We start from the raw sequence: 27,867 nt of genomic DNA on the forward strand, positions 1-27,867 counted from the left end.
TTGTTTAGATCATGTTTTGAAAATTTTTGAGTGACAAGTGAAGAGAAAAATTAAGGTAATAATTGAAAATAAGGGTAATGAGTAGAGATAGATAAAGATAAATGAAAATAATGATTGGAGAAAGGAATAATAATGATTGAAAATAAGGATAATGAGTGTTTTTAGAGTTAGAAAAAAAAAATTCAAATTATGATCCAAACTAAATGTTTATTACGTGAGATTACAAAACAAAATATGGAATGCAAATTAGAGTGCCGAAATAATCTCTCAAGTTTGGTCTTTTGGCATTCCAAATTTCCAATCAGAGTCTTATGCTCAAAACAGCCCACCCCTTTGGGACAGTAGCACTACAGTAGTTTGGTTCGGAGACCCCCAAATCCATCTTCTTTAACTTGCATCTCTCTGTATGTTACTATGTTATGTTTAGGCTTTAGCTTTCTATATCTCTTTGATTCAGTCAATCTTTAATTGCTGAAGCGAACTTGCCCTAACTTCTACCTTGGTATTTCTTGATGCAGTTTGCAGTTTCAGGAAAAAAGGGGAAAAAATTGTTCAAGAGATGAAGTTTTGGGATTGGTACTTGAAGATAGCAGTTGGGTCAGCCCTTATTGGAGGTTCAATGGAGTTGTTCATGATCAAATCTGGCTTCTGTGTGTGAGAACCCTCATTTCTTATCGCTCCTTTACACTGTCTAATGAATCTCGTTCTTCCATATTTAGATTCATATATGTTTTTGTTTGTGTGGGAAATATGTGCTTGGGTGTTTATTGATGTTCTGATTCGTAAAAATTTGTGGTGTTGTTGTTGTTGTTTTTTTTTTTTTTGGTTTTAATGGAAAGTGGAAACTGGGTTGTAGGAAATATGTGCTTGGGTTTTACCCGGTCAGGGTTGGGGCCGTGTGATACTTTTCGGGTCGGGGTCTCTGGCAAACCTGCCCCACCCAGCCCTGTTGCCATGCCTGCTGGGTTTAAGGAGAGGGAAACTAGGGCTTTATAACCAGCATAGAGGGGGCTTGTCCAGGCGATGTGGGACACAATCCAACACACCCCTAACCCACAAAGCGTGGCAACCAGACAACGGTTCACCAACAAAAGGCCCAACCAAAGCTCTGATACTATGTTAGAAAAGCTCAGCCCATAAAGTCTCCTTAAAACCTATGTATTAAGGAGAGGGAAGTTAGGAACTTATAACCAGCATAGAGGGGGCTTGTCCAGGCGATGTGGGACACAATCCAACAGAGGTTAATTGAAGATTGTGGACAGTATGACATCACTCTCGTTTCTCTATATTCATGATGTGTTTTAAGTTTATAAGCTAGCGGGAGTTGTGGGCATTTGCTAATAGAAACGGATTTAATTTGGATTTCCTGCAAAACACAAAGGTTTTGTTGCAGATAATGGACATTGGTGCTATAGACATGAGATTCTTGAAGTTTGGTTGTATGACCCAAGTCTTAATAAGGATATGGTTGCAAACATCTTTCAAGTCAGTGAATTATATGGATCGCGTCTTGCCTCGTGTGGTAATGCAATGGATTTGGGATGGTCAATTCTGAATTTTCTTGGCCCGTCCTCAGAAACTGGATTATGCATTCTTTACTATTCAAACTAAATGAAATGCTGTAAACACAATCAACAAGGTTTTTTTTTGATAGGCACAATCAACAAGATTCACAGATGGCCGATAGGGTCTTAGAAGTTAACCTCTCTTGATCTTTAATACTAACTATAAGCATGCCTCGAGCACCAACTATCCAACTTCACCCTTTGAGTGATGAATCAAGTAATAATGATGCTTTTAAAGAGCCGTTGGCAAATTTCATTTCACAAACTCAGTGTTCATGCCTAAGATTTAGTTCATTGAACTGACGAGCAACTGAGCTCAATTTGTTACTTGTGGATAAGAACTTCTTGGAGACTCTGACTAAATTGACAAAAATGGACTTCTTGAACACCCAAGTTATCATTTCTACTCTGAAGTCACCTCCTCCTCCTCCTCCTCATCATCATCATATCACTGTGATAACTGATAAGATGCTTGTTCATAATTTTTTGATGTCATTGGATAAACCATTTCAAGATCATATTAGTTTTTCCCCAATTGGGCCAAGTCATGCATTCTTCGATGACAAATACCAATAGTTAGTTATTGATCTTTATGGAAAGGTATGTCTACGTTCGTGGGGTTGAACTTGTTTATCATTTTCAATGCATTGTTGGGGTGGTGAAACTAGAGAAGCTATATGTCTTTGTGCGTGGGATAAAGACGTAGTTAGTGAGATTCTAACCGAGTGTTTTCATTTGTGTTTTTTTTTCATCAGTTATATGTAGGGATGTCATAGCAACAATAGTATTGAAAGGTGAGGAGTTGAAGTACAACGTAAGTTGTCAAGTATATGACTTGCATAGTGAAACTGAAAAGTAAACCACTAGATTGCAACTAAGGGAGAAGACATAAACAGCTAACTCAATTTGGATGCATCCAACAAAGTGTGGATGGTATGGACTGAAATATAGTGGTTACGTTTTCTGACAAAGATGTTGTAATTCTGAATTTTGGTTAGGGCTAAGCTTCATCAGAATGTTACCTTTGGGGGTAAAAAATGGAAAATCTTAAACCCGTATATGGACCTGCAAAATGGAAAATCTTATTCCCGCAGAATGTATGGACCCCCAAAAGTACAAATGTGCTATCTGGTCTGCTTTCTTTAACTTTTATTACATTCTAACCAATCCGTATTGCCCAGATTAAGTTAAAAAGTCTTACATTATTGTCCACGGAAATGCATCAACTTCAGCATGTCTTATATTTCTGATATATTGGCAGATGATAAAGTAACTGTTTTGGAGGCGGAGAAACGAGCTTTGGAGAGTTCCCCTGAAGCTCAAGCTATGAGAGAAGCTCTCAATCCTTGGAGAAATCATGACTCAGCAGAAAGGAAAAATTCCTAGAATTCCCAAAATTCTGGTGACTACTTGTTCAGCAGTCATTTCTTGGAATAAAAGGTTAAACAGCCTTCTGGACCTCTGGTGAAACAGATGGGAAGAAGTTTGTTCTGATGCTAGGTTTGGATATGTTATACTGTAGATGTTTGCGACTGTTCACTGTTTGATTGAAAGGGTGAGCTTTTTGTTGGCCTTGATTTTGTTGGCCTAGGGCCTAAAACCATGTTAGCTGCTGTCTGCTGATAGATTCGTACCCGTGGTTCTAATGGCATTGTACTTTTGGACTGTCACAATCTTTTTGCAATAGCTTGGCTTGGTTATAATATCTCCATGCAGTCTCATTCATTCATGAAGCATCCTCTGCTGATTGGTTTATGTGATTGGTGGTCAAAGTTTGATACTACAGAACCCAAATTTCCTTGGATTACTGTGGCCATCGTGCTAATGCATGTGACTGGTGGTCTGAAGTCTGAACCACAGATTATCTTTTCGTGAGTGACTATTTCTGATTTTCTGTTGCGAGGAAAATTGGTGTTTGTTTAAGTGCTTGAATCAGGATCATATCTCCTATTGAGAAATAAAAATCTGGTCTATGATCATTTCGATTAATATAGGTACGTATTCAATGATCATCTCTCAAGCTTTATCTAGAATAGATCCTTGGTTGGCCCAGGTCTATGCCTGGGCTTTACTGTGAGCAATGTAGTTTATTGTCACTCTTTTCTAATGCTTTCTGTAGTGTTTGGTCTGGCCCCTTAGTTTTGTGTGTTTCTCTTGGGTCAGAATTTAGGTAAATTTCCATGATGTGTTTTTTTATTCGTTCCGACGTTAGGCCACATTTGGTTCTTGGACCCGATAGGTCACATTTGGTTCTTGGACCAGATAAGCGTAAACTACTTGGGATAAGCGGAGGAATTTCGTTGCTCATGGTGTACTGAAATTCTTTGGGAAAATGCATACTGTTATATCCCTCGGCCATCGGCATTGATTGTATTGATGTTATTTTATACTCCGGTACTCTCGTCTATGCCTTCTCATTGCGTACTAATATTGACATCGAACTGGTAAGAAAATCCAAAAGTTGGTTTTAGTCCTGGAATTATCCGTAACAGTCTCTGAGTGAATTCAAACTATTGATTGTAGCAATGGACAAATTCAAATTAAGGACTGTCCCGTCTAGTCCAAAACTTGGATAGGGGAGAATTCAAAAAAAAAAAAAAAACACTTTAGAAAGTTGGTTACGATAGGTATTGATGAGAGTTGGTTACGATAGGTATTGATGACCTCTCATTCACCTACTATTTCTTACATGTTAATTCTTCTTCTCCCTACCCTATTCAACCGTCTAGCCGAGATGGAATTTGAACTGTTCATTGTCAAGCATGGACGGTCCAAATGGGACCAACATCCATGATGTTCCCTAAGCAGGGTCCCCCATTTCCTTTACTTAACCCAAAAAGCCACAGGAAACTAACATTACAGGACTCGTTGTCACAAACAGGTCATTTTTCACAATCTCTAAATTCAGTTTGATGTAATGGTCTCATCATGCAACCATTTGAAGTTGATTTAAGCCCCTTTTTACCGACGTTTTGTCTGGTTACGTGTCGATGCTTTATTGGCCAAACCGATACTATAGTGGGATTTTCATCAATATTGAAAAGAAAATGTTTTTTGAACACATGAGCCACATATGGTGTCAAATACGTCAATACTGGTCAATCCAATTTGGCTGTTCCATGAATAGACAACTTACTACTTTCTAGAGCTAATTTTTTTTTACGAACGAGTGATTCTATTTATATTAAAACGAAAAGATTACAACTAGAATAATAAAAGAAAATACAACAAAACAAAACAAAGAAAAGCCGTAAGAAATTAGCACCGAGATCGGACCCATCAGACACACTTATGGAGGAGGGTGGAGTGACCAGATTTGCACCTAACTGAAGCTGATCATTCCCGCTGCAAGCACTGAATCCGCTTAAAATCCGGCATAAAATGATTGGGATATCTTCCATTTGAGAGTGGATGGATGTCATGAATCCCCACCAACAAAATGGAGTCTGAAGCAGTAATTTTTGAATGTAACATGCAGTAATTTTATTTTAGGTTTTGTGCCAGCACTTAATCCTATGTTATGAACACTCATTAATCGAGGTAATTCACAATTGAACACCTTATATATTAGCTCAAAATAAGGTACACACTATAGAAAAATAGAGAAAGAATAAAGTATCTATTGGTATCGGTATCGTGCTTTAGCTTCTCTTTGGACGACAATCAACTCTATATCTCCAAAAAGAAGAGCATATATATATATATCCAGAAGGATCCATGCGAATCCATTCACCGCACAATTTTCTACAAAAACATTGTTGTATTTTTCGCAGATTTAATCTTGCTTGACTCAGAATATAAAAATTCATCGAGAAAACTTGTAACGTCTTGTGTATTTATGTATTTTTGGTCGCATTATTTATGAGTTTATGCATGTATATATGTGATTCATTAATAAAACTAGTGGAGTTAATGTAATTTTTGAACACCCTGTTAAAATTTTCTGTAGCCACCATGTACTGCATTTGAGAGTGTATGGATGTCGTGAATCCCCACCAACAAAATGGAGTCTCAACCAACAATCTACCCACCTCTTTAATGGAGTGGTAAGTTGGATTGGTGTAGTCACATCATCATCATGTATACCAATTAGCACAAATTAGCCTTCACCTATATATATTGAACCACAACGATTAGACACCAAATGAGATGTCTATAGCTAACTAGGTAGCAGAAGAAATAATGGAGTGGAAATACAGCAATGAGATGTCTTCCTTCTTCTTATTTGAGGCCAGTGGAGACTCAGAGGGAGAGTTCAATCACCTTGTTTCTACAGCCCATTATAATGATGATGATGATGATGCCGAGTCGTGTAGCTGTGACTCAAGTGAGTTGCTTGGTTTTCGTGGTGGCGTATATGATCTGATTGAGGTTGATCAAGTTTGTAGTGATCATATCCATGATGGTGGTGATGTCAATATTGGTGGACACGATGATCATCGGACTGCTGAGATTTCGCCAAGAGAGGAGGGAGAAGAGGAATCGAAGGGTGGTGGCGCTGATGGAAGTGGGGAGATGGTGGATGAGGTGGAGAGGAACAGATTGTTTTGGGAAACTTGCTTGGAAGTAGGGTTGCCCGTGAATTACAGTACCTGGTTTTGATGAGAGGAAGAGACCTCATACAAAACTGGAATAGATTAGTTGCTTGCTTACTTGCTTAACGACCATCTCGGGTGTGACCATACGGAATTCCTTAACCCACTCTAGAATGTTTGACTAAGAGGTACTCTTGCGTGATAGCCATCGACCCGGAGGGAGGGACAACCCGTCACCATAGCCCCAGTAGGGCACGAGTTGCAAAAGGGGCCTCTCACACGGCATCTAGCTAGTTCATCGAGGAGTACTACTACTGCAAGCGAGTTCGAACTCGCAATTGCGTGGAGAGGGAGAGGGAGGTAATTTCTCCCCACACCCTTCTACCAACTCGACTACCACCTTCTTCTTTTTTCGGTAAATAACTCGACTACCACCTTTGGTAGTGTTTGCTTGCTGAGTGTGTTGTCTTGGTTTGTGTATCGCAAATTTCTGGCTGCAGACTTGCATTTTTCTTAGTATTTCTGTTCTGTCTATTATACCAATTGCAATCCTTGTTTTTTATTTGGTTTGGCATTGATCCAATGAAGTTGATGACTTCCCCTTGTAATTAATTTGGTGGTCATGGTATCTTAGGTTGTGAGAAATGATACTAGCAAAATACAATAGAATCAGAACTTAAAATCTCGAAATCGAATGAAAACAAAGCGCGCGATAATCATGGTGACTGTGATCTCTTCCCACAAGACAGATTCGTTCCAGCAAACGGTACTTAAAGTTTGCATGAACGTCTATCTCTCAGCGCCACTTGATCGAATGCCCCATAGACGCAGTACTACAATCGATTGGTCTGTCGGACTAAACTTGTTTTGTACTCTCTCAGATAAAAAATCTCTTGACTCAATGTATTAGGAAAAATAAACAACTCAAAATCAATGAGAGAAATGATATATATAGACCAAATGACGACTATTCCTTATAGTTATTAAGGGACACATTTGTTTATAAAGGACTTGTCCGTTCACGGTGAATATGTGCCACTGAAAAGACACGACTTTAAATCAAGTCAATTTATATTCATGCCCTAAATAAAATAATATATTCCAACAGACAGTACATGTAGAAGTTCTACTGAGGCTTTTACCGTTGGATAAACTCCCTCTCAATTCCAAGATAAAAAAACCTCTACTTTGCAAGATCAAAAAATTTACAGCGATTAATTCATCAGGAATAAAACTACTCCGTACTAATTTGTTTATCCGGTCCGTACGTACGGAGTAGAACGGAGTCTTAAAAATAATACAATTTTTTTAAGAAAATATTCAAACGTTTTGCACAAATTAAAAGAGCTTATTAATATCTAGTAAGTTGTTGAAAAACTTTTGATTTTTTCTTAAAAAGTTGTATTATTTTTTAGATTTCGTTTTGCAAACCGAACAAATATTTTCGAACAGAGGTAGCATTTGTAAAGCATCTTGTTCCAGAAATTTCATTAATCAAACTAAATCCCACCAAAGAAAGGCGGAGACACGGGTAAATTGTCCAAACAGTCCGTCTACCTCACCGCACGGTTTCACCGCTCTCTTTCACTGCTCTCTCAATCTCATCGTCCAGCTCGGCAATCAATGGTCTTAAACTCTTCCCTGGAGGAGAAGAGTTTGTTTAAAATTCAGACCGTTCAAAACACTTTTGGACGGTGAGATTGAGTGCGGTGGAAGGAGTGGTGAAAGAGAGGGGTGGGCGTAGACTTTTGGTTGTCCAAACGTCTGAAATTTACCAATTGCAACTCTCTTCCATTTTTTGTTTTCAAAGTGGTGCATGGTTGGCTGGCTGAGGGGCAATTTCGGTACCAGGTAATATTTTTCGAAATTCAGACCCTTGAAAAGTGGCTTGATCCTAATTGGTTCATATCTGTAACCGCATATAACTAACTCCTTGTACGTTGCAACGACCTTTTTACCCTTAGCCCGTTCAAATACCATTTGAAAAGGTTTTGTGCCTTCTCTGATGTGTACAGAGTTCCAATGGGGAAAGAGAAGAAGGCCAAAGAGAAGAAGGGCAAAGAAGACAAAGTAAGAATACAATTTCAAGTCTCTGAACTTCATTCCATTGTCGATCAATTGCTACTCCATTGTAACTAACCAAAGGGGCAGAAATCAAATATATTGGTTACAACTTGCATCAATTTTTTTTTGATAACCGGGTGTCCGGGCCATGCAACTTGCATCATTCAGCGTTCACGAATTTGCTCTTATTTGTGTCGTTTTGTAACAGGTGGTTGTAGTTGAATTCAAAGTGTCGATGCATTGCAATGCGTGCGAAAGAACTGTTGCAAAAACCATCTCCAAAATCAAAGGTTCTTTCTCTATCTATCTGTCTCTCTCTCTCTCTCTTCTCGTGCGCGCGTGAAAAGCACATGAATGCTTATGGGCTTCATAGACAAATTCGCGTAAGTAAAATTTTCGTACAAAAAGAAATGTCTACACACTACAAAGTACATGGTGAATCCTGCAAAAACCGAAATTTGTGTAATAAAAGGGTAAGACCGAACCGAATGGATATGGTCCGGAGATTTATGTTCTCGATCGGTAGCGTGGATCATGCCCAAAATGAATTCGCGAACAGATTCCCATTTCTTGGGTACGTACGTGTGGATTCATGATTGATGGGACGTTACTGCGAAAATTCCATTTTCTGGGCACTTAGTCGATTCAAAATTTATGCAATGTAGGAGTACAGAAATGATATTGATACCGACAGTACTATATCGAAAATGGACCGACGGCCGCGCTCGGCCGTCTCCAGTCACCGGACGGCCGATCCGAGTCGTCCAAAAATTCTATAAAAAAAAAACGAGTGGGCCTACGCGGGAATCAACAGCATCAAAATGTGGTGTTTAGATCGAGCACCTACGCACGTCAAATGTCATTGATTCCCGTGTAGGCCCACTCGGTTTTTTTTATAGAATTTTTGGACGGCTCGGATCAGCAGTCCGGTGGACGGAGACGACCTGGCGTGTGCTGTTGGTCGGTACCAATAGGAGAACTTGTAGGAGTATGTCATACCAAGAATGAATCTAGTGCAAAAATTATTTATTTATTGTGGTACCTGATTTACTGTACTAATAATTTCCTAAGGATAGAGTGGTTTTTTATTTAACACCTATGCATTTGTCCGTTTCATGGTGCGTTCCTCTCACGTAAGGGTTATCATTTGGTCCGAAGGCCCGCGGCCTGTTCGGCCCATAGTTTGTAATGAGTGATTGGAAAGTTTTTACTCGGCCCGCACGTAGGCCCGGCCTGGCCTATAAATTTTTACTCGGTCCGCCCGTAGGCCCGGCCCATGAACCCGCCCGTGGTATCCGTCCAAAAGCCCGCCCATTAGCCCAAATCCCACAAAATCCTTTCTTTTTTCCCTTGCCCAAGAAAATTTAAGTCTGCCCGATTTTTGGCCCGCTAGCCCGTCAATTGGGCTAGCCCGTGGGCTGGGCTTGGGCTTCAATTTATAGTAGGTAGCCCGGCCCGCCCGGACCGAAAAAAAGAAAAAGCCCAATCGGCCCCGCCGGTGGGGCGGGCTTGGGTAGTGCCTTGGCGGGCTGAGCCGACCCAGCCCGATGATGACCCTTACTCTCACGAAACAATTATTCTTTCGATTTCATTTTAATTGCTAGTATCGTTTTCTGCGTTCGTTTCATTCAGGGGTGGAGAAGTTTGTGACAGATATGACGAGACACAGAGTCGTTGTAACAGGCAAGATCAAACCAGAAAAGATCTTGAAGAAACTGAGGAAGAAGACCGGGAAGAGAGTGGAAATAGTGTCCAACAAAGAAGATTCGAAAGATCCATCGAAGGAAGGAGATTTGTCGATCGATGGGTCACCAAAGGACATGATCACAAGATCAATGGTGCTTGGTTATTGCGGGGACGATTACTTGTATATGATGTTCAGCGACGAGAATGCAAATGCTTGTTCAATTATGTAGGGGATCGAAGAGTTGCTTGCAAATCAAGTTCGTACATACATTACTACAGGAGTTTTTTGGATGATTAATATACATTACTACATGAGTTTTGTGGATGATTGTGTGTGCAAATTTTTTGAAACAAAGAAACGTATTTCATTGTAATCAAACCTCAAGAACGATGTTTTTTTTTTTTGCTTGTCAATTGATGTACTAATATTTAGAGACGAAACTGAGAATAGGCATATGGAGGCCAAGGCCTCCCGTAATTTCGGGGTTTTCTTCCTTTCAAATTTTAATATTAGTATCTATATTAGTTGTTTTTTGTTTGTTAAGAGCACATTATGTTTTGTATTGGATGTTATTTAGACGTTTACTAACGCTTTCATTTTGGGTCCCAAAACCAAACCCCTCTCTCTGCGTACGGTCTCGCATAAGTTTTTCCTTCAATTATTAATCTCATTTCTCTTTTTATTTCTCTTCACTCATTACCTAAAAAAACCTCTCTCAAAATCCAAACAAAACAAAGGAGTATAAAGATTTTCGAATCTTGAAATTTCAAAATGTTTTTGTTTATAGTTTGGCCCGCGTATACAAAATCCTGGTTCTGTGCCTACTAATATCCTTAAAAATGATTTTAAACCTTTGGGTGGAACTGTAATTTCGAGTACCTCCAGGGAAGTTGGTGTATTTTACATCAGGTGAGGGTTGTTTTGCTGTTTGTAAGGCACATTTTCTTCCTTAGTCCGTCAATTTTTTTAATTATACTCGACAGTTAGTTATTAAAATTGAGATATATTTTCAGCATATAATTATCGAAATATAATATTTTTTTCAACAGCTATTTACCGAAAATGTATGTTCGGCATTTATTTACAGAAGGTTGAACATATTTTCGACATGTAGTTACCGAAATATAATCTTGTTTTCAATAGCTATTTACCGGAATGTTATGTACGTATGATTTTCAACAACTATTTACCGAGATGTAATGGGCTAATGAAAAAAATACGGGGCTGCGAATTGTCGCCCCTTGTAAATTTGTAATACTCCTATTCTCGACGAAATTATTTCCTCCTCTCATTTGTCCGCCCACTGCGCACGTTAGCAATTGGCCCTTCCTCCTTCCTACTCTGAAGACTGAACCGAGAGCCCTAGCATTCAGAAATCAATTCGACCAAATCTCGATTCAACTTGGGAAAGAAAAGAGGTACGCAGATTTTCAATCCTTTAATTTTCCTGTTTGCATGCTTAGAACTGAAGTGGGAAAATTTAAAAAAAAAAAAAAATGGAAACTTTTCGGAGTCCAACATTTTTCTCTACTTTTTTTTCCTCAGCAACCAAACGGGACTGATCCCTAGGTCAATTTTCCAGCTGAAAGTTTCGATTTTCTTTGCATTGATTAGGGAGGGAAGCGTATCGGTTGGAATTGGAGATGGCGAGCGCCGTGGATGCTGCGGTGGTGGACCCGATCCCGACGTCGGCGGTGCTGATGGCGTCGGCGAAGCACATCGCGACGAAATGCAGGGGCGAAAACGTCGCCTTTCTCAAGTGCAAGAAGGACGATCCGAATCCCGAGAAATGCCTCCATAAAGGGCATCAAGTCACTAGCTGCGTTTTTAGCCTGTAAGCACATACATACACACACATCAGAAGACATATGCATATGCATACTCATGTAGGTATCTTTATGTAATTACTAGACGCCTGGGCACAAGCATTGCATGTGTAAATCGTGTTATGCTAAAGATGAAAATAGGAACTTGAATTGAGATTTTTTTTGTTTTGCTTATCGAAGGTGTCTGAAACATTTTGCCTCGATTAATCTCTCGGGTACATGCACCCACATGTACCGGGTAATTACCGGGCCTAAGCCCTGGGGTAACCTCAAGGGGGAGTGAGTTATGGAATTTCACCATAGGTCCACCCCTTGAGATTCAAATCTTGAATTGAGAGAAAGTAGAAGAGAACGGAGAAGAAATTTGGTTTGGGGTGGCAATTTTGTAGGGGAAAAAAGTCTGAACCAGCATCAAAGCTGAACTTTATTCCAAAAGGGTGTTCCCTTTGTGATTGTAATAGGAATAGACAGAGATTTGTTCACCTTTACACTTATCTGTTTATGATATGTTTCATGTTTCTACTGTTTACTTTTTGCGGAGCTAAATGAAATGTTGGAGTTGGGGCCTTTTCATTTCTAAAATTTCATTTTGATTGAAATGGCTAGAATCTGTGGTGAATTTTACTTAACAGTGTTTTTTTCACTTGTGGAGGTTGAACATTGTGCATGTTTTGAGTAAAATTGACGAATTTTGGGCCTTTAAAAAGCATCTGATTATATGCAGCTTAGAATTTGGTCGTCTATACTGACTTTGAGACAGATTTGTATCATTTTAGAATGTTGATTCATTGTCCTCATTGTATCTCTGGATTGATGAACCATATAATTGGAATAGGAGGTGAGTCAGGTGACAATCTGAGTTATTTGTCACGTTGAGAAACAGATAGAGTCGAAACCAGGAGAACATGTTTTTGGTCATTTCTCGAAACAAACTTCTTTGCTCCCAAACAACGAAAGTACTGTGGAAAGGCCACCATATGGTACCTGAACGAATTTGGTGTGTTTTTCATATTCCAGACTTCCAATCATGGACAGAGGACTCGAATTTGTTATAAACAGAAGGACATTTTTAGCTTCTGCCCCCATTTAGTATTTTAACACAATTCATGGTGCCAGAATGGATTGGAGTGTTGTTTTCATATTCCATTTTCTCACATTTCTTATGACAATTAATTGAAATGGACCCTCTTTTATACATATCTGCCTGATTGTCCCACTCCTTGACCTAGAATACAAGCTTTTGTTAGTCACAACTGTTGCGTCTAATATATGTCTTCCCTGCACAAAAAAACATCCAAAGACTCGGTCACGACCTTATGCAATACCTCTGAATGCATTCCTAACAGTTTAGAGTCTTTAGACAGTAGTTTGCTGATCACCGTATGTGGGCACAAAAGATATTGGATAAGTAAAGAATTTGCTTTAGGGCATTTGTTTTTATTGAGGTAGTATGCCTACATTTGGATCTAAATATTGTATTGCTTTAGTTGCTGCCTTGCTGGTTACATTAGTTGAGGCTCCTTGGGGTGAATTGAGCATTGCTTTCATGGAGTTGCTTTTCTTTTCTCTTCTTTCTAGTGATCTTTCTTTGCTATTAATTTCCCTAGGTCTGATCAAATCTTGCCTGCTGGCCGGTACCAGCCCCACTATGTCAATTGGCCTGAGCCTTAGTATACTTTTTAAACTTTCCAATCACCCAATTAATGCACAAGGGATTGTAGCGAATTCCATGCCCCTCGACCACCCTTCCCCAGAGTCCAGACTAATCTGCCTTAAAACTTGCAATGCCATTATGGATCTAATCTTCTTCATTATCAATCTTTTTATTTGATGATGAGCATTCGCTGTACTGTGCATAAACAAAGTACTGCGATTGATGTTGGCTTTCATTCACCATAACTATGAAGCTTTGACTGCTCCTGTAACTTGTCTAGCTTACCATTCTTATCTTCTCAATAGGAAGGTACCTTGTGTGCCCTTTTCGCTATGACTTGTAGAAGTTATTGTAATGCTGGAGATCAGGATTGTGCGTGAAATTTGCCATTTTTCATACACTGTCGTCCCTGCTCTATCGAACATAACACTAAAATAAATCTATGTGAAACTACATCTATGTTTGGGTTTGTAGGATGAACGCAACTTTCCACGGTTATATTGTTAGTCACCACATTTACGATTGTAAAAACATTGAAAACTTATGTAGAACATCTACATGATATGATTTTTGGTCTGCAGGTTGAAAGAACTTCATCGGACGTGCACAAAGGAGATGGATGCTTATGCGGGTTGTATGTACTACCACACTAACGAGTTTGAATTATGCCGCAAAGAGGAAAAAGAGTTCAAGAAAGCGTGTCCTTTGGAGTAAGTGGCAGACGAAAGCCACAAACCAATGCTCTTAATTATTCAGGCCAATCAGTAATAAGCGAAATTTACTTTTTCTGCACGCACTTGTAGTGGAAGTGTGTATCTGGGTTTGTGTTTTGCTGATCGGTGTTTTGTTGGTGTTTAGCTTTTAATTGCAACAATAAAATCCTCCACCCCCAACTGATGTCCGAAACTACTGGTTTGCTATACGGGCCCGCAGCCATCACACAAAACGCAATTTATCTCCATGCTTCTTTAGATTGACAAGTTTTGCAACACAGAACAAATATCCATATAGCCAAGTTCACTGCCACCAAATAACAGCAACAGTGTTCATGAGGAAAATTATTTTACGCAGTTCGTTTATAACAGCGGCACAAAATTCCCAACAAAAAGAAAGCTGCAAAAAATAATCAGCATTGGATGACCAGGAAGCATCAAAGTGAAGGAGACGGAAAAAACTCAATAATCAGTCGGTACAGTTTTCGTCATCATGCCTGAAAATCATTCATACCGGAAGATGATATAAAACTTAAAAAATTACAAGGTAGCATAAGAATTCTTGAGAGAGAGACTCACAGGAACAGAACATGGTACTTAGCAGAATATGGTATTTAGCGACAACATCCTCAAACTACTATTGACAATCTCGTTGAAACATATACTCCTACTACACTCCGAGAAAAGATTGGTCTGCCAAAACCAACATGACTGTAAAATCATAAATAGAAAGTCCACCAAACGTCAACTTAAGTGCTACATACACAGCCATCCATCTAGCTTTACTTGAATGGAGCACACACCGCAAACGAACAATCTGACAGGACCATAGGGCAGCAGGAGCAGATGCTGAACACCAATCAACGAGGACTGTAAAGCAATACCAATGGATTAGAGAGTTTTCCAATACCAAAACATGAATGGTGTATGCGTGCCCTATTTCATAGATAAATGTCAGGCGTCGTAAATTTCAAACATACAAACGTAAAAAAACCACTGCCACGGAGCATAAGCCCTCGTCATCTAACAACTCTCAGTTCCTTGACTACAACCATTTGCCTAAGCCGGAGTGAAGTTCATAACTGAAGTGCAAAACCTCAAAGGCCACTCTAACATGTGTGCTCCCAAGGAAATAAACTCCCGAAAACCCCCCACATGCCTGTGATCTTAAGGAAAAGAAGGTGGCCACGATTTCGGTAGACGTCCTCCACTATTATGCTCGATGTCATTTATTTCTCATCCAACCAAACTTCATTCAGAACAGTACATACCTGTAGGACCGAGAACGATTGTTTGCAGTGCAGGTCTGCACAAATTTTGGTTACCTCCTGACTTCATGATCCTCTCTTCACTGGGACTTCAATCATTCTCTCGAGGGCTTGGGGACCTGCAATTCCTCTTTTCGTGTGGACAAGGAGACCTGGAAATGGATCTAGAACGCTTCAGGGGCTTCTGGTTCGACCTATAATTTCTCTCATCACGGGGCGCAACAGATCTGAAAACAGATCTAGATCGGCTTGGAGAGTAACGATCGTCCCTTATCCTTCGTTCCCTGTCTCTTCAACAAGAAAGTCCAGCATATGAATCAATCAGGATATTGACATACAAAAATAAGATGATATATCAATCCATGATGAATTGAAAGCATCTGTAGCTCTCTCAACTGGGAAAATCTATGCCTTGGGGCTGTGCTACGTGCACAGCAGCCTTTTTCTCCCGTCTCGGGTCGCGCAAAGATGATCGGAGCCGCTCATTTTGTTCAAAATATATCGTTTAAGGTCTCTGTAAAAAATGAGTTTTGTTCGATATCGTTAGAGACGTTAACAAAACACCCAAAATCACTTCAGAATTTAGCCTGAACGGCTCCGATCATCTTTGCGCGACCCGAGGCGGGAGAAAAAGGCTGTTGTGCACAGCTGCTGTGCACGAATCATTTCTGTTACCTATATCTCCAATCATTATTCTTATTTCTCACTCTATCTCTCTCCACTCATTACCCCTACTTCCAATCATTACTCTCATAAAAAATTTCTCAAAAACTCATCCAAACACAACCTAGTCACTTGTCAAAAAGTAAACAACTCCACAAAGCAATTTCAGCACATAAGTTCTATAACTTGTTTTGAGAGTAGGAAATTTTTGTGAGTAAGAAATTTTTGTGGAGCTCTCGAAATCCAAACAAATGAAGTTTGACCATTACCTGCACATTTACAGAATTTCTGCACAATCATAAGAAACTTTGATCCAAAAACTTTTCAGATCTCATAACTTCACACCTCTCTTGCCCCTACCTTCTAAAATATCATAATTCTTCATCTTCAACAACCCATCATACCTCTACGGCTCTACCAGTTCCAAACTTCCAATCTTTGAAGTTGATTCTTTCTTTGGCCAACTACAAGCTTTCTTTCCTTAACTGAAGATTACGCAACATCACGATATCATACTAACAATTTAAATTGGGTCATGGAATTCTCGATTTTGTTGACCAGGTGAATTTAGAAATGAAACCTCCGTAGAGGCTTTGAAGAAAATGTAAGCAGTCTTGACTTTATGAACTTTTTCTGTCTTTGGTATTGTCAACAAGGCCAGTGGCAAATGTCATCCAAATTCACTGGAACACATCAAAATGCTCAAACCAACAATAAATGAATAAAAGAGGTGGGAAATCACGACAATGAAAGGCCATTCATGCCAAAAGTTGAGACTGAACCTCTCAATAAAGGGAAACAAGAGCAATTCAAGATTTCACAATTGCATGCCTTGACCGAAAAAGAGTCAAATTATGGAAAAGACGATAATGTGTTGAGAAGTACCCAATTAAATTTGATGGCATTCAAATTTTGCACATTTACAAGAAAATCTTTCTTTAATGAAAATATCAATCAAGATATAGCAACAAATTCACAACAATGTAAAAATATATAAAGGACTACTGTGCACGAGACTCCTGCTACTAGCCTACTGCTGGGTCAGTGAAACCAAAAGTGAATACTTTCGTCTACAACAGACAAACTATCCAAGCCTAACACCAATCCAAGTAAATACTCAAAAAGTAAAAAGAAGCTTTTCTTGAAAAGGAACCGACTGTAGAGGCACTAAATCAACTGAACTAGACCAAATCAACAGACTTATAAATTCCATTGTAACCTAACACATAATAAATCCACATTAAACATGGGGAAGTATGGAGAATGCCCATAGACATACAAGCAAACTCGTGGAACAAACTTTGCTTTCCTCTATGCTGCACTCATTTCTTTCATCTTTTTGTAGCGGTAAACAATCCCGAAGATAATTAAAAGTTGCCACTTGTAGTCATGGATCGCTTCACCTGGGAACATATAAAAGTCAAGTCAATCTACGATAGCACAGTTTTCAGAAGTACCATAAAGAAAGTTAGGAATCAGTTTGCATAAAGTGATCTTAGAAAAATGATATGTCATGTTACATAATACTCTGTTCCCCAAAAGTAGTCCATACTTTTTTGGACGCTCAAACTTATTATCAAAGGTCAAAAGTCAATGAGCAGTTTATTGAACTCCGGGTTATTCCCTTTCTTGAGATGTTATATACTTAAATGGATTACAAGTTTCTCATTTGTCAAATCGGAGAAACAAAAAGTTCCTCACCTTTTCAAACAACCAAGCCAAAAATACGGTGCTACTTCCAAAAACTATGTGCAAACTCTTTGGAGTTGCTACTATTAGGAATGAATTTTAAGCAACTTTAAACAAGTTTTCTCCTCCACAAAAAAAAAAAGGAACTGGAAATTGTGGGAGAGATTAAGAAAGGCCAAAGTTGACAAAAACTGTGTCATAACGAAATTGAAAGAGAGATTCTAGAGACCTGGATATCAAACATTGCAACAGGGCTGATGGAATATCCTGTTTTTACTTAGAGAAATGACACAACCATCTTTTTGTTGCTCTTCTATGCTTCCCTCCACTCAATCTGGAGATCCTCATTATCAGCAAAATATGGATATTTTAATAACTCTGGTTGGGATATATGATGGTTCCATAACATAGATAAGCTGCACACTAAAATTAAGAAACAGAAAAAATAACTTCTTTAAGAAGTAAGAATATAGCAAAGAAAAGTAGAACAACTATTGAAGTTCTTAACAAGTTGTACTCGGGTCGAGTTGAGCCAAAAGTTATTACAGAGCTCAACACTTGCAGATTTAGTGATTGTGGTAACATATGCCCATCATACACTGTAGAGGACATTCAGCACTTCTTGTTATTGTTAAGTGAAACTAGGAGCAGAATTCAGTTTCTATAAACTATACTTGTAAGTGACACGTATGTCGCTACCATAGTGTATTTGTAGTCTATTGGGATCATGCCAGTTTCGGGAAAAAAAGAAAGTGGGGTTTCCCAGAAATGCGACGAATGTGCACATTGGGGGAAAAAACAACAAACTCCCTCTTATACATATGCCCATCCTTTTGGCATATAATTTGATCGTTTCACTCGGATTCATGAAGTTTGTGGCAAGATCCTAGAATTGCAGGACAACATGACCATAATTTCACTAATCTTCCGATTTTTGAATGATCACTAGAAGTAGCTAGTACAATAACTCAAAAAGTTCATGACAAGATGGACTCATTTTATTGGTTAGTTTGGTGCATAACATATCCATGACCTTGATTGTATTCCATTTGCCATCAGCATACGTGTGCAGTACAACTGTACAAGTACAGACAGTGATGAATCAATTGAAATTTCCCACAGCGGCCCACACTACACTCAAATGAAAATTTCAGCAAGTTCTGGGAGTCGGGGACACTCTCCAGACTGAAATACGATGACCCTGTTTCTTACTATCTATATTGATAAGTAAAAATCCACTGATGCTCTTCTTCTGCCATTATCGGCTAATGCAGCACTCACATTTAAGGGAAAAAAAGGAAATTTAGTTGCTAAAAAAACTCTGTTCTTCTAGCCTCTAGCTGTCTCGCTCGTTAGAGCAACCAAAAGCAACAGAGTTTGGACGAAGGCGTCCATTTAGCCCATGCTAGTAGATAACAGCAGTAGATGACTGCTCACCTTATAGAGAACTTTCTCGCGCACCTGCCATCCCTGCATGGGGCATTGTGTGAAGAGAGGGATATTTGATTGTGAAAAGAAAGATACAATGCAAACCCATATCGGTAGTGAAATTGGGTGATCTTACTTCCATAACACTTTAAAAGGGAAAATTTTGCCCAAAAGTTACCTTCCGCTATTCTAACAATTTCTCAGTGTGGAGGACCCAGCCTTCTGCACCCATCAATTTTATTATGATATTACTGAGATATGGATTGCAAAACTGGATCCACCTTCTTGGTGTCACCCCATCTGTTTTTTCTCAGGCCACAGCAGCCAAAGAAATAGCTCAGAAAGTACCAATATCAGAATTTCTCAGAACTGAGAAAAAGGAAATTGCGTATAAAAATCATTAAGTGATATATAACGAAATATAAATTTGAAGAATTAGTATATTACCCCCCCTCTCATAATACCCTGTAGAAGTCATTAACACCTCCTCCTATACGATTTCGCCATGAATCTCAGCAACTCCATTTACGGCTGACCACCCACGACACAGAGATTAGCCATGTGGACAATCTTTGGAGGTCTTAGAATTGGTTCCAAATCTACCTCTTCTATTGTCTCATCTGCATCGCTAGGCACAAGTTGACCTTTCAAGTTCTTCACTCAGATTGACAGCAAGAATTTCTCTTGGTTTGACAAATAAATCAGATATGGAAGTGGCACATCAACATTTTCCAGAATTCTCATCGCATTCAAATTTTTTCTCCAAGAGGTCAGAATTTGATGTACCACACTCTGATATTATTTCATGGATCAGCTGAAAAATAGCAAGATTAGTATGGAATAAGAGCTTCCAGTTGAGTAAGATTCGTGTTTATTACCTCATCAACCATCTCTATAATATCAACATGTCAGGGAAGCAGTTTCGGCATAAGTTCTAAATAGTAATATACCATCATAAGAGAGGTGGTGTTCGCGTTTTGTTTTGGTTCTGATGTGGCTGGAAAACCAGCTGGATCAAATATACACAAAATGCAGAATGCAAAAAATAGACATGAGCTACCACATGACACAAACAGTTGAAAGGGTTCTGAAATTAATTTTCCGCTCAATAAAGATAATACAACGAATCAAATAAAACAGATTTGAGAACAGACTGAACCCATCACAATCTGATCTGTTCATATCAGTGAAAACATTGATATTAGTTTATGTGATGAATACCACTAATAATGCTATTCTTTTTCTACCCTCCAGCTACTGGCAAGATTATCATCCTATCATACTTCCCTCACTTCCCATCATGCATGCACATAAAACTGCAGCAATAGAAGTACCTTTGGGAAACACCCCAAGCTTCCTTCCAGCTCATGCCCTTCAAATCCATCAATATTCTCACAAGCTCTGGAATCCAGAGTGTCGGGTGAGTGTCATTCATCTGAACTGCAACCTTTCAGGAAAGTCTTCCCAATTCTTGTGACCTCCAGATATCCTCTCAAAACGTGCAATAATATATTGCAGAGAAGCCAAGCATAGGGTATATTGCCGTTTCAGACGAAGGATCTTTCCCTCCATTGATTCATCTCCAGGGTATAGTATATAACAGATATGATATCAGAGAAAAGCATTACATTGAAAACCCTTCATCTAGCCTCCATGAATGAAACAGCTAATAACAAAAACAACAAATCAGAAACATGAATGAAACAGCCACAAACACAAAACACAGAAAAACGCGCAACTATAAGTACCAATTACATGCTCCAGAAAAGAAAAACAGAATTTATTCTTCAGTTCTGTCTTAAGTAGCATCTGCACCTATAACTATGCAATGAAGACAACCTAATCAGCATTTTCAATGGTGCAATGGAGGAAAAGAGATGCAATCTTCCGTTCTAAAAGGCCAACGCCCAACTTCCACGTGTCTATTTCAGCATAAATGGGGTCCCAAACAACATCCTACCAATTTTATGTCGCAGACAGTCCCTTGATAAGAGCAAAAATGACGACAAAAATCAATACATGACCATGAATGCTATCAAATCTTTTCAGCACTAGCTTAGGCTTCACAAGCTTTGGTGTGCTCTCCAGCATAGAAAGCATATAAATCAAAATCCTTGGGGGATCTCCTGATTACATGGCAGAGGACTTTTGAACAGTAAATACAAATTAACTCGAAAGTACATATCTTGCTCTTGAAAACAATTCGTGAATCGGAAGTTTAAGATAGAAGCCACCCACTTTAAATCAAGGACCTGCATGAGCAAGAGTTGAAGAGGTAGAAACCCAAAGGAAAAATATGGGATGCCAGGTAACCAGGAAAAGGTTTAAACATCCATTATACTTCTCTAAATCATCAGTAAGAGAATATGGAGTTACAATTGTCGAAACCATAATACAAGAGGGAACTCCCAAATTTACCCATCAACCCTTCATGTGAGTTTGCACTAAATTGGATATGTGGTTAAGAATGACTGAATGAGTAGTAGTTCATAGGATACATATCTTGGACCACAAAAGAACGCAGGTATCTCAAAGTCCAAGGAGGACTGACCAAGTGGAAATTCCCACATAGGACATATACATCAATCTCATATTGATTCACTATGAATAAGGCGAGATCCCAAAGAGGCAAAGGTGGTAAGTCTTTTCTTTCTTATGAGAAAAGTCCACCTAAAAAGGCAAATCAAAACCATAACTTGATGTAGGACAAAAATGGAGAGTTTTTGTATTTTATTTTTATTGTTTTAGAATAAGAATTTAGCTAGGAATATTTTCATTTAGGTTAGAATTATTAACTTTCCATATTCAGTTTGATTTTGATTTCTGCCTTTATTAGGATTCTTGGTCTACAAGAATTAGGATTTTATTTTAATTAATTAGGAAATATCTTTTATTTAATGCCGCTTGTTTTGGCATGATTTATTATTTCTTTTACGGTAGGATTTCTAGGGTTAGGGTCTTATAAAAAGGGCTGTAACCTATTCAATTATTAGACTTTTAAGCTTTTGATTAATAATATGAAAGAGATTTTCTCTTTCTTTCTTGTGCGCAAGATTTGCTCGTTGCGACGAGTTGTTTATCTCGTTTGGACTAGTACGCTAACTAGTCTCTCGTGAATTCCGCCGCGTCAAGTGGTATCAGAGCAAGGCTTTGCCTGGTTCGATGTCACCAAACAAAGTTGAAGACACACCCATTGACGTTGGTCGTGGGCTTACTGACCTAAGGAAGATGATGGAGGATACCCGAACACAAATGCAGGATCGAAGCACTCAGTTAGCCGAAATCCGTCAAGATACTCGCACTCAGTTTGCAGAGATCCGAGATTTACTGCATGGGTTGACTCTACAAATTCGCCAAAGGCCAGAAAGGGTTGAGAAGGATCGCGCGTTGGGATTTGCCCATCGCCAACCTCCTAACCAGAATAGGAACCGCGTTGAGGGATTTGCCCGCAACCAGCCTATTCACCAAAACGTCTCCGGAGGATATTCTTATTATCACTACGATAGTAGGAATGAATTTGAAGGCGAGTTATTCGAGGGCCATGATGATTATCAGTCGATAAAGCGACAAACAAATTTCAGGTATTACAATAAGTTGCCAAAATTTAGTGGTCTTGAATTTTTTGAAGATCGTTTGGATTGGATATTGGACATTGATGATTTTTTTAAGTATACGAAAACTCCTTTTGAACAAAGGTGGAGGTTTTTATTATTGAAGCTTACGGGCCCGGCGCTACAATGGTGGTTAAAATTACAATCGTCAAGAGATCGATTGGGCAAGCGTCGAATTCATGCATGGTCGAGAATTAAAAAACTTTTGGTGGAGAGATTTTTGCCCTGGAACTATGAGGAATTACTGAAGGAAAAATATGGGCCAAAGCAACAGAATACAACCATTATTGTCAAAGATGTTGAAGAAGTTGCAAAAGAGGAGGGAGATCGGATTGAACTTGGTGACGAAGAAGAAGTTGGCGATGAAGAAGTTGGTGGCAAAGTGGAATGTTTGAGTGCCCCTATGCTTGAACATCGGTTGGATTTAGATGGAGGTGCAACCAATGAGGTAATTGCAAGCAAGGATGAAAATATCGCAACATTGTATCAAGTACGAGAACCAAAGGAAGAGGAAAGTCATAAATCAGGACCTATAATTTCTCAACATGATGATGTCTTCCCTAATATTGAGCCTTGTGAGCCACACGGAAGTATGAGTGGTCCCAATGGTGAATTTGGTACAAGATCTCTTAATGCTACATCATTCATACATGATGTACCAATTAATTCTGCTATGGATCAACATAAAGAGAAATTGGAATTTCTGCATGACGTTCAATTTATTGATTTTCTTGGATTGGAGCAGTTTGAGTTTTCACTCAATTCTCGTATTGTGAAAATTGTCAATCAATTGAAGTGTGCAAAAAAACTATCTTGGCGAGTGTACTTTTATTGGAAGACGAGCGAGAAGTTGAAGTATTCCAAATATTTATTTATTTGGAAAGGCAGATGGCAAGTTTCTAATGAGAACTCGAGGGCGAGTTCTTTTGAAGAAAATGAGACTGATGTAGGACAAAAATGGAGAGTTTTTGTATTTTATTTTTATTGTTTTAGAATAAGATTTTAGCTAGGAATATTTTCATTTAGGTTAGAATTATTAACTTTCCATATTCAGTTTGATTTTGATTTCTGCCTTTATTAGGATTCTTGGTCTACAAGAATTAGGATTTTATTTTAATTAATTAGGAAATATCTTTTATTTAATGCCGCTTGTTTTGGCATGATTTATTATTTCTTTTACGGTAGGATTTCTAGGGTTAGGGTCTTATAAAAAGGGCTGTAACCTATTCAATTATTAGACTTTTAAGCTTTTGATTAATAATATTGCAGAGATTTTCTCTTTCTTTCTTGTGCGCAAGATTTGCTCGTTGCGACGAGTTGTTTATCTCGTTTGGACTAGTACGCTAACTAGTCTCTCGTGAATTCCGCCGCGTCATCATGCCAAAACAAGCGGCATTAAATAAAAGATATTTCCTAATTAATTAAAATAAAATCCTAATTCTTGTAGACCAAGAATCCTAATAAAGGCAGAAATCAAAATCAAACTGAATATGGAAAGTTAATAATTCTAACCTAAATGAAAATATTCCTAGCTAAAATCTTATTCTAAAACAATAAAAATAAAATACAAAAACTCTCCATTTTTGTCCTACATCATAACTACTGGAACTGCCCATAAGTACATCTTAAGAGAACATGACACTATAGTTGATCAAAAATACAAAGCTACATATCATGCACGCAGGGACAGATCCAGAAATTTTCAATAATGGGGGCACACAAATTAGTAAACTTAAGCCGTGCATTTATCATTTCTCAATTAATACATTTATTGCCGGTAAAATAACAAACTGATAAGAATTTTTGTAATTTCATCTTATAATTAGCAGAAAGAGATGTGTTTGCACAAAAAGATGATGTGAAAATTTAGCACTCAACGAAATAGATGGGAAAAATATCTTCGTAATGGAAATTTAGAGTAATTTTACTAGAACACTGTCGCAAATTTATCGATATAATTAAAATATTTACAAAAATTAATATAACTTGACAAATCGAGTAAGGGCCTGTGCCCCCGCAGGCCCCCACTTGAATCCGTCCCTACAAGCACGCAAACGTCCAAATTACTAATCCAAAGTTTTTGGGCACAGTTTATGCAAATATGAAGCATCGCATTCCTACAGTTCCATAACTTGAGGCTATGTAACATCTGCCACCACATTCACCGCACCAAAAAGAAATTGAGCGGAGAAAGCAAAAACAAAGTCATCTGATTAACCAATACATTATCAATCACAAAAGCATTTTACCTTCACCGTCTCCAATAACCACCTTTTTTTATTGGTTTCTTAATAAGCCTTGGTAATGTCCTAAACATTAACTAGAGGAAGTATCCAACAAGTGTAGCAAAAATTAATTTTTGATAAATAAGACAGTATATTAAAACCTAAGCACAATGGGAATGCCACCACCCACCAGTATACAAAAAAGGCCAAGGCCCAATATGCGAATCAAAAGCATTAATCATTTCAAGAAATTAATCGAGAGACTGGTTGCATTCCCCCCCGTCTCCCAACTAAACAACTTGCTAACAAAAACACTCTTCAGCCTATACAAAGAAGTTTAAACACCGTCAAAGTGCCGATGATTTCTTTCTTTCCAAAAAAGCTACATATGGAATCCAATCGCAAAATTTTCTTTACAAATGTAAGATTCGCAGAAGCGCTTCCTTTTCTGTCAAGAGCCTTGATGCCTTGAAAACTCTTCAAAAGAAGGTAATCCATAACTATTCAGTGTGGACAACAACTGTCTTAACCTGTAGGCTATAGCTGACTTCTGGCTACTTAGAGCAAGTACACCAATGATAGGTAAAATAACTAGTGAACAATGTAACTTTTATACTTTACCTAGTCCCTTTTTCTTGCGCCAACGCAGCAGCATAGCTATCATTTCTCTATCACATAAAAATATTGCTTTTTAAATGCATGCCACATTTGAAAAGTAAAGGGAGAGACGGAAAGAGATGAGTGATAAAGCTGGGTCCAGGAATTAAAAGTATTTGTTTACTCCTTGGCTTGTGAACAGTGGTTCGCCACAAGTACTGAAGGAGGGAAGTGAAATGTATAATAGATACCCAAGTACCTAATCTGCTGCAGCATGATTTTCTACGATTTGCTTAGTTACGTCCTTTTACCTATGCTGATATTGTTGCTCTTAGAACCAGATCACAAGGTCAACTGTACCTTCTAACCACTTAGCAGTGCATTTATCCAGCAGTAACTCTAGCATTTCAAACAAGAACAAAAAGAGATAAAGAATACAACAACAATAAGGAATACTGAAGGTATTACAGATCAATTTCCTTGAGAGTAAAATTTCACAAGAAACAAGAACAAAAAGGCAAACAAAAAAAACAATAAGGTACAAAATGGAACACGCGCGCGCGCGCACACCCACCCACAGAGAGAGAGAGAGAGAGAGAGAGAGAGAGAGAGAGAGAGAACCTTTGTATGATGCCAACCGCCAAAGCAGGTCTAGAGAAACATGCATTGTGCATACAGGCCTCATTACCAGACTCATACTCAACAAGAAGCGAGCAAGGACCCTTGAACCGAAACTAAAGCACCAATTCATAAGTCCAACGCCTCCATGCGGAAAGCCCACCTCACATGTTCTGGTAATCTGTCAGCTTCCTCGAGTGCACCCTTACATCAGGTGGAGCTTTACCATCAGAGTTCACTCCACCACCTTTCCAACTTCTTATCTGGTCTTACTCCAAGCAGTTTCCACATTACTAGAGAAAGCGTTCTAGCATTATAGAGCCTTTGATAGCAGTATTGCTTCCCATCTGAAGGTCCCACAAGTCCCTGAACTGTTGGTCATTTTTTTAACATCCCAGAACCATCTTCCAGGTCAACCAAGTTGGACAAATATGTTGCCGTGTATCGCCTCTTGCAAATGGGAGTCGCCAGTCGGAACCATAAGTTTGAGGATGCATTAATTAGACCCACTTCTTCAACATATGGAATGCCAAGTACAACCATCTGCAAGCATGCTTGATTGCCACTGTTGAATTCTGTTGCCTGAATCTTGATTCCATAATTTCCCTCCAGAATTGATGGAATGCACAGCACACTTTCCTGACGTTTTACCTTGTCTAAAAAACAGCATCAAGACTTGAGCTAGGACTAGCTGCAAAATCTGGTCCTTGGGCTGAAATCAAGGTGTTTATCAAGACACAGATAAGTGACAAAAATATTGTTTGATGAAAGTTTATGAGCTGTGGCTAATGCAGATAAACTCCGAGCAAGTGTCTTACATATGGTAGTTGTAGCCCACAAGCTAGATCCAGGAACTTCGAATCATCCATCCACAGTCCCAGTTGTTTGAGTTTGAGGGATCATTTTGCTCTGCAATTGGCCCAGATACTCGTGGGGAGTCAGTCTAGGTGGGTATAACAATCGGGATGACCTATTTCCAGAAGCATTCAGCTGATTTTCATCCATAGTGGCACATCAGAAGAATATAAAGATCTGAGAGATGTTAAATCTTTGCCAGACTTCGAAGCATACAGTTTCTTCAATGTTCAATCCTTCCTGGACCATAAGACAGGGAACTAAGAGGAACTCTGCATGATGCCTTCGAATTGCATGAAAAATAAATAGGCCGAGTTTAATTGGCAATCCACTAGAAACTTTACGAACATTACTGATTTGTGCTATCTATGCTCCTACCTCCCAATTAGGAGAGGAGTTTATACCTCAAAAATTCATGGGAACAGAACCAGAAACAGATGTGTTTAATGATGAAGAGAGGCCTGGTTCAAAAACGAAGCTGCAAATGACCCCCTCTCAATATCAAACACTTCATCAACAAGTCAACAACAAAAGAGAAACTTGATGCAAGGCTGCCAAAACTGTGCATATAACGTTCTAGGCTGAGCTCAGAGATGTTTAGAGAGGAAAAGTGTGTAGGGTGTTATATCAACCCTCACACATAATCATTTATTTATATAATGAGATAGCTTGTTACACAATGTAATTAAGCAATGTGGGACTAAACACAATATACTAGTATACTAGTATTCCAACACTCTCCCTCAAGCTGGGAAATAGATATCACGCAAACCCAGCTTGTCACATAAAATCTCCAACCGGGGCTTAAATAATGACTTGGTGAATATGTCAGCCAATTGAGCACTTGTAGACACGAAGGGAGTTGCTTT

At 38.8% G+C, this 27,867-nt stretch overlaps 4 protein-coding genes, 1 long non-coding RNA gene and 1 pseudogene across 7 annotated transcripts; 4 read left to right on the forward strand and 2 right to left on the reverse strand.

Moving 5' to 3' along the window:
- The first annotated feature begins 248 nt into the window (after window positions 1-248).
- Window positions 249-3,270, forward strand: LOC131316761 (uncharacterized). 3 transcript variants are annotated; one of them, XR_009197265.1, is made up of 3 exons: window positions 249-408; window positions 519-654; window positions 2,827-2,968. XR_009197265.1 is itself a non-coding variant. In XM_058346197.1 (3 exons), coding segments are annotated over exons 1-3 (246 nt in total). In that variant the 5' UTR covers window positions 253-414; the 3' UTR covers window positions 2,952-3,270. The 3 variants fall into 3 exon arrangements, 1 of the variants encoding a protein (XP_058202180.1); XR_009197264.1 differs by having other exon boundaries at window positions 250-404; XM_058346197.1 differs by having other exon boundaries at window positions 253-416; window positions 532-650; window positions 2,827-3,270.
- A 2,408-nt stretch (window positions 3,271-5,678) lies between these two features.
- On the forward strand, window positions 5,679-6,659 carry LOC131316756 (uncharacterized). Its single transcript, XM_058346193.1, has one exon. The coding sequence runs from the start codon at window positions 5,748-5,750 to the stop codon at window positions 6,165-6,167; it is 420 nt and encodes a 139-aa protein (XP_058202176.1). The 5' UTR covers window positions 5,679-5,747; the 3' UTR covers window positions 6,168-6,659.
- Window positions 6,660-8,062: 1,403 nt separating this feature from the next.
- Window positions 8,063-10,126, forward strand: LOC131316757 (heavy metal-associated isoprenylated plant protein 19). The gene is made up of 3 exons (XM_058346194.1): window positions 8,063-8,170; window positions 8,373-8,454; window positions 9,797-10,126. The coding sequence occupies exons 1-3, from the start codon at window positions 8,123-8,125 to the stop codon at window positions 10,078-10,080; spliced, it is 414 nt and encodes a 137-aa protein (XP_058202177.1). The 5' UTR covers window positions 8,063-8,122; the 3' UTR covers window positions 10,081-10,126.
- Window positions 10,127-11,123: 997 nt separating this feature from the next.
- Window positions 11,124-14,224, forward strand: LOC131316760 (NADH dehydrogenase [ubiquinone] 1 alpha subcomplex subunit 8-B-like). The gene is made up of 3 exons (XM_058346196.1): window positions 11,124-11,269; window positions 11,466-11,685; window positions 13,913-14,224. Exons 2-3 carry the CDS (start codon window positions 11,495-11,497, stop codon window positions 14,043-14,045), a joined length of 324 nt encoding a protein of 107 aa, XP_058202179.1. The 5' UTR covers window positions 11,124-11,269; window positions 11,466-11,494; the 3' UTR covers window positions 14,046-14,224.
- Window positions 14,225-14,526: 302 nt separating this feature from the next.
- LOC131316763 (uncharacterized) lies at window positions 14,527-15,714 on the reverse strand. Its single transcript, XR_009197266.1, has 2 exons — window positions 15,370-15,714; window positions 14,527-14,914 (listed from the first exon to the last, which is right to left on the reverse strand). It is a non-coding gene; the product is annotated as an uncharacterized LOC131316763 (long non-coding RNA).
- A 1,144-nt stretch (window positions 15,715-16,858) lies between these two features.
- LOC131316753 (alpha-1,4 glucan phosphorylase L isozyme, chloroplastic/amyloplastic-like) lies at window positions 16,859-27,586 on the reverse strand (annotated as a pseudogene).
- Window positions 27,587-27,867: the final 281 nt, after the last annotated feature.

Source organism: Rhododendron vialii, chromosome 2a (genome assembly GCF_030253575.1).
Source record: "Rhododendron vialii isolate Sample 1 chromosome 2a, ASM3025357v1".
Classification (NCBI taxonomy): Eukaryota; Viridiplantae; Streptophyta; class Magnoliopsida; order Ericales; family Ericaceae; genus Rhododendron; species Rhododendron vialii.

Coding starts and splice junctions, on each gene's coding strand:
- LOC131316761 (XM_058346197.1), top strand. Junction 651..2,826: donor CATGATCAAATCTGGCTTCT/GTGTGTGAGAAC, acceptor ATATATTGGCAG/ATGATAAAGTAACTGTTTTG.
- LOC131316756 (XM_058346193.1), top strand. CDS start 5,748: ATGGAGTGGAAATACAGCAATGAGATGTCTTCCTTCTTCTTATTTGAG.
- LOC131316757 (XM_058346194.1), top strand. CDS start 8,123: ATGGGGAAAGAGAAGAAGGCCAAAGAGAAGAAGGGCAAAGAAGACAAA. Junction 8,171..8,372: donor AGAAGGGCAAAGAAGACAAA/GTAAGAATACAA, acceptor GTTTTGTAACAG/GTGGTTGTAGTTGAATTCAA. Junction 8,455..9,796: donor AACCATCTCCAAAATCAAAG/GTTCTTTCTCTA, acceptor CGTTTCATTCAG/GGGTGGAGAAGTTTGTGACA.
- LOC131316760 (XM_058346196.1), top strand. CDS start 11,495: ATGGCGAGCGCCGTGGATGCTGCGGTGGTGGACCCGATCCCGACGTCG. Junction 11,686..13,912: donor ACTAGCTGCGTTTTTAGCCT/GTAAGCACATAC, acceptor TTTGGTCTGCAG/GTTGAAAGAACTTCATCGGA.